We start from the raw sequence: 6,216 nt of genomic DNA, 5'->3' as shown, positions 1-6,216 counted from the left end.
AGTCAATTTCTACTCACAGCTACCTCCATTGGGTTTCCAAGGCTGTAAATCTTTATGGAAGTAGATCGCCCCATCTTTCTTCCGCGGAGTAGCTGGTAGGTTTGAACTGCTTAATTCTGGTTAGTAGCCAAACGCCTTATCGACTATTTGTGACCATATGAACTCTTGTGCAGTAGAATTTAAAAATCTACTGCACAAAAATTCATGTAACCAGAAAATGTTCTTCCTTTAAATTTTTCATCTCCAATCTTTTTTTTATTATTATTTCAAGATGGACACATGTACATGGAATGTACAGTTTAAGTAACTATGATGCCCTGAGTAACAGTGCATTTTCTGTATGAATCAATAGCTCAGTTTTAGATTCTAAAATATGGAATCAAATTAGAAACAATAAAAGCTATTATTAACTTAAAGTAACAAAAGAGCACTGAATATTAGCAAACAAAAAGTTTACAGACACAATTTATACATTTGATGAGATCAGTTAGCTTTACACAGATCAAACAGCATTTCAAGTAAAATTGTTCACTTTCATAATTTGTTCATTTTTATCTAATTATGCTTATATTTAAAAGAATGTCAGTACATATCATTTCTCCTCAGAATTATTCTGAGGTTAAAGAGATGAAAAAAATATGTATTTCTGTTATATATAAAAGGTGGCTAATTGCCATGAATTTACACCCAAACAATCAATTACCTGAAGTCCCCTGCAGTGTGGAAGTGGTTTTTAACATTCACAGTGACTTTGGTCCATGTATAACATGGGGATTTGCATTTTATGATATCCTAAAGTAAAGAAAAAATTACATTATAATAATAAAATGAATACACTGAAATAGAAAATATAAACTTAAAAAGGTGTGAAATTTCCATTTAAATATTACACTGATAATAATTTATATAATTCCCCTTTTCCCACCCCATCTTCCTTCTGCAGAGCAGCTGGTGGGTTTGAACCGCTAGCCTTCTGGTTAGCAGTCAAATACCTTATCCACTACCCCGCCAGAGCTCCTAAAATCTGGGTGGGAAAGGATAAAAATATGTTTAACCTGATCACTCATCTGTAGTACTTTGCTAACAACTAAACTACTTGTCAAAAAATGTTTTTACAAGTTGATCTCCCTAAAATTGACCTTTTGCTTTTTGTACGACTGAACGTAAGCATTTAAAAATTAATCAATCACATATCTAATATACATAATATAAGAAAGGGGCAGTAGAGAGAGTAAGAGAAAATTCAGTGCTTATGAGTGTGGGCTGCCTGCTCTTCTAATTACCCAGTAGATATCCAGGAAGAAAAAGGATTGTAGACAGAAAAAGGATTTCTACATTTTTAGACTGATCATATTCGTGCCTTATTTTATTTCTCCATTATTATCCAATCCACCTCCTTTTAACAATATTGTCAGAGGGCAGATGGGGGAAATAAAGAGGAACCACAGGAGCTTCATGAGTCAGGTTTTCTCCAGAACTACATTAATGAAAGCCATTTCTCTTAGCCACATGCAGCAAAGTTGTGTTTTGTTTCAAAGCATTTGCGTGAGAAGGTTAAGAAGTGCTAATGAACTCAAATTTCTCACACAAATCATTCAGAAGACAATCAGGAGATCACACACACATCCCAATGACAATGGAATTTCCACTGCCCTTCCTGGGTGTCATTATTGAATAAGCCACAAGGTCAATGTGAACATCATGACAGCATTGTGATTCTCTTCTCACACATCTGGCCACCACTCAACCCTCCAATCATCACTCTTGTCCCTACCCACCTAGAGTTCTTAATTATCCTTATGAGAATCTGTCAACATAATAAATTTACTTGTTATGTATCCATGATAGAAACAAAAGTATTTAGACACAATAATGTCTACAATACATCAATCATAATAATACCACACTCATCTTACAAAGATTTCAAAATCCTTTTTGCCACACTTTGATAAATAAACACTGAGAACTCTTTCTGGAACATCAGAGCCTTTCAATAAATGCCAGCCTTGACATTATCTGTATAATGGATTTGCTCCACAGGAGGGACATTCAAGATAAATTGATAAATGTTCCTGCCAGAAATAGAAAAGTTTTCTTTGCTGCACAAGGTAACAACCCTTAATCCAAATTTTTTAAAAGATATGAGACACAAGCTTAGGGAGTCCTTTAACTTAAGTCACAGTCCCCATGGCAGAAAGGCATTTGAACTTCCTTTCTGTGAATGATGGCTTCATGGAAAGAAAAAAATACATAATTTGAAAATGCTGACTACTTTAGTAGCACCACACACAATTTGTTTCAACTTCTGTCATAATACTAAAGACTTATTTCCAAGGAAGCATATTAGGGCAATACTGTGGTGGAGAGAAATCAAGAACCATGTGCATTTAAATATGTGCACCTATGGTGTCTATACACACACATGATCTCAAGGAACGCGAGCTACCTGGAGATAAAATTTGGACAATAACTGAGTTTTTGACACCCCAAGGCCTGAGAAAAGCAGAAAATCCATACAAATAGGTAAAATTTCCTTACAAAAGCTTTAAAATAGACGACTTCACCACGTAGACTAAAAGCCAGTGTAGTGCCTCCAAATGTATTCTTTGGTTTTGAAATTAGTAATAGTGAAGCTTCAGCAGGACGGAGAAAACGGCTGGCAAATTGCACAGTGATGGTAATTTCACTCCTATTTAACAAAAGACAAAAGAGAAAATATTCATTTTAAAAATACAATCAACAAGCGCTTAAATCATGTAAGGTATTCACTTCTATAAAATAAAATTAAAGATTTTGCAGATATCAGGATGCCTACAATCTAATTATCATCACCAGTTAAGACATCTTGATCTTGTCTATAAAATACAAAGTTAACTTCCAAATATATGTATAATCTACCAAACATTGTATTTTCTAACAGCTAGTCACAGAAAAATCACATGTGTATTTTTTGTGTGAAATTCATATGACATCTTGTGCTACTCTTTAGGTAAATTCTTAAGTCATCGGTTTTTGGTAACATGGAGAAGAAGAGTAAGAATTCAAAAAATAAGTAAAACCATTTTGAAAATAACATTCAAAGCTCAAATCCAAATATAGCCACATATCACTTAATGTCCATGATATGTTCTGTGAAATAAGACATTATATGATTTGGACATTGGCCAAATATTTTATATAGTATATATATCTGTATATATTTGATACACATATATCAAAGTACTTAGCTCTCTGTTAGCACCTAGAGCCTTGGGGTTTGTAAAAGTGCACTTGAAATTGGCTGCCTCTAGGTGGACCTGGTTGGAATGGAAAGCCTAGAGGGATGGAGCAGAGTGCTGCAGCCCAATATCTTCCCTAAAGGGTGGCAGGTGGGGCACAAGCCAATGGCAGCTGTCAGAGCTAAGGAAGCCAGGGCTCAGAGGCTGCAAGCTGCTCCATAGCGTAACTGTAGCTCCTAAAAGTGTTGGCGAAAGTTATTTTCCTGAACAGAAGAGAGAATGTAGGCTCATGAATAGCAATCAAAAGGCCATTTTTCATTTGCCACATTTCTCATTATCTCACCTGAGAGACTATCACAAGACAGTTTCACCAGTTGCTCCTGGATTCTGATGGGGTATGAAGTTTGCTCCCCCACCCCCTTTAGGTTACAGTTGGCATGGGATAGATTCTGATTCATGGAAACCCCCTGTGTGCAGAATAGAACTGTTCCACAAGGTTTCTAAAGGTGGGACTGCCCTGAAGTAGATTGGCAGGCCTATCTTCTAAGACATCTTTGGGTGGATTTGAACTGCCAACCTTTCACCTAGTAGTAAAGAGCTTAACCGTACATGCCACCCAGGGACACCTACAGCTATGCAGAATAAAATTGCTTAGTTCCAACACTAATTTGCCTTCTCAGCATCCATGCTATAGTCATCAAACTCCTTTTGGTTCAGTGTTGCCTTGCACAAAGGACATGGGGATCTGGCACCTTTGACTACTCTTGCTTTCACTTTTTATACATAAATAATATAATGTCTGACTCTAAAATGGCTTCACTGGCTGAAACTTTGAGTCTTGTGATGTCTTGACACAGGTGTGGATGCTAGATCTCAGGGAAATTTTACCATTGTTTTTACCATGGCTTTTACTACAGTTACCATTATATATTGTATCACAGTTATTCTCTTTTGCAGACTAACAACTATTTTGTTCTCTTGTCATCACTGTTAGCTGACACTGAGTTGGCGCTGACTCATAGTGACCCTATGTACAACAGAAAGAAACACCACCCAGTCATGATCCATCCTCACAATCCTTGCTAAATTTGAGCCCATCATTGCAGCCACTGCATCAATCCATCTCATTGAGGGTGTTGCCCTTTTTTGTTGACCTTCCACTTTACCAAGCATGATAATCCTTCTCTAGGGAATGGTGCCTTCTGACAACATGACCAAAATAGAAGAGACGAAGTCTGCCCATTCTTATTTCCAAGGAGTACTCTGGCTGCATTTCTTCCAGGACAGATTTGTTCATTCTTCTGGCAGTCCATGAGATTTTCAGGATTCTTCACCAACACCACAATTCAGAAGCATCAACTCTCCTTCAGTCTTCCTTATTCATTGTCCAGTTTTCTTTCACACTTATATGAGGTGTTTGAAAATACCATGGCTTGGATTAGGTGCATGTTAGTCTCCGAAGAGACATCTTTGCTCTTCAACCCTTTAAAAAGGTCTTTTGCAGCAGATTTTCCCAGTGCAACGTCTGATTTCTTGACTGTTGCTTTCATGGGTGTTAATTGTGGATTCAAATAATATGAAATTTTTGATGACTTCAATCTTTTCTCCATTTATTGTGATGCTGCTTATTGGTCCAGTTGTGAAGATTTTCATTTTCTTTATGTTGAGGTGTAATCTATATATTTTCTACTCTTAGGATGCATATATTTGGGAATAGAGAAGGTGACAGATTCCCTTTATCTCTATCTTTTATGTAACTTTCCCAGAACTTTTGTGCAATTGTTGAATGAATGGAACTAGGGAGCCTCAAAAAGTACAGTGAATTAGGGCTTTCAAAATAAGTAGAAATGATCTCAAAATTATTTTCTAGGGAAAATCTTGGCTCATGTCAAGCAAGCATAAGGTGATTTTTATTCAGATATGAGTCATCATCAATCTCCTCAATTTAGACAAATGGACATTATCTTGGATATTATGATTAAATCATGGGCTTGGATTTAATTGCAAACAAATATATTTGACCTTTAGGTATTATTATTTTTTTAAATGTGTACACACTCAAACTCTGTAATAGGATACTCATGAGTGATAACAGAATTTTACTAGATGTTCTAAAAATTTAATATTAATTAAAATCACTAATTCATTCATTCAGTTGATATCTGTAGATAATTTATGATGTTCCAGGCACTGTTTTAGGTTTTTGAGATGCAACAATTAGAAACAGCACACTACTCCTGATCTCCTGCATCTTATGTTCTTTAAGACATGGAAAATCTTAACTTTAAGTCATCACAAAATAAATATGAAAATTACAAATTATAGAAATGCTATTAAGTGTGACATAATCTGAGGGATCAGAGGAAGTGATGTTAGGAAGATATGAAGGATGAGAACGAGTTCATCAGATTGATCAGGGAAGGAAAGAAGGGCTCTGGTATAAGCATGGTGTGTTTGAAAAACCGATCAAAAGCCAGTGGTGCTGAATCTTAGAGAGCAAATTGATTAATGATAGAAGAAATAGCCAAGAGCCAACCAAGAAGAGCCATATTTTAAAGTATTGCATATTTTAGTCTATATCCTAATGGTGGTAAGGAGTTATCTAGAGATTTTAAGCAGAAGAATAACGTGATAAATTTGCATTTTAAAGAATCATCATGGTTCTAATATAGATACATTAATACACAAATTTTTGACTAGTCTGGTAACATTGTCCAATAAAGATGAGGAAGATAAGTCACTTAGGTTAGAAGGCTCTAAAAATAGGACTCGGAAAGAGCTGCATCATCAGAGTAAACCCAGCCTTAATCATATGGATAAGGTAAAGCTTTTGAGACCACCATTTGCTGATGTGGCACCATGCAAATTGAGGAGAAACAGCTGCAAACATCCATTAATCATCGGAACATGGAATGTACAAAATATGAATCTAGAAAAATTGGAAGTTGTCAAAAATGAAATGGAATGCATAAAGATTGATATCCTAGGCATTAGTGAG

General features: G+C 35.8%; 1 protein-coding gene across 1 annotated transcript in view; it reads right to left on the bottom strand.

Moving 5' to 3' along the window:
* LOC103212728 (cilia- and flagella-associated protein 47) overlaps positions 1-6,216 on the bottom strand; it is a gene marked incomplete at its 5' end in the record, with an annotated part of 285,428 nt that overhangs the window by 214,765 nt on the left and 64,447 nt on the right. Inside the window, 2 exons of the mRNA XM_007958686.2 lie at positions 704-792; positions 2,539-2,689. Of these exons, the coding sequence (XP_007956877.2) occupies positions 704-792; positions 2,539-2,689 (240 nt within the window). The remainder of the gene's footprint in view (positions 1-703; positions 793-2,538; positions 2,690-6,216) is intronic.

The sequence above is a fragment of the Orycteropus afer genome, unplaced genomic scaffold (genome assembly GCF_000298275.1).
Source record: "Orycteropus afer afer isolate SDZICR_OR568_19922 unplaced genomic scaffold, OryAfe1.0 scaffold01079, whole genome shotgun sequence".
NCBI lineage: Eukaryota > Metazoa > Chordata > Mammalia > Tubulidentata > Orycteropodidae > Orycteropus > Orycteropus afer.
The sequence above is the reverse complement of the archived record's forward strand: the minus strand, read 5'-3'. Positions and strand labels throughout refer to the sequence as shown.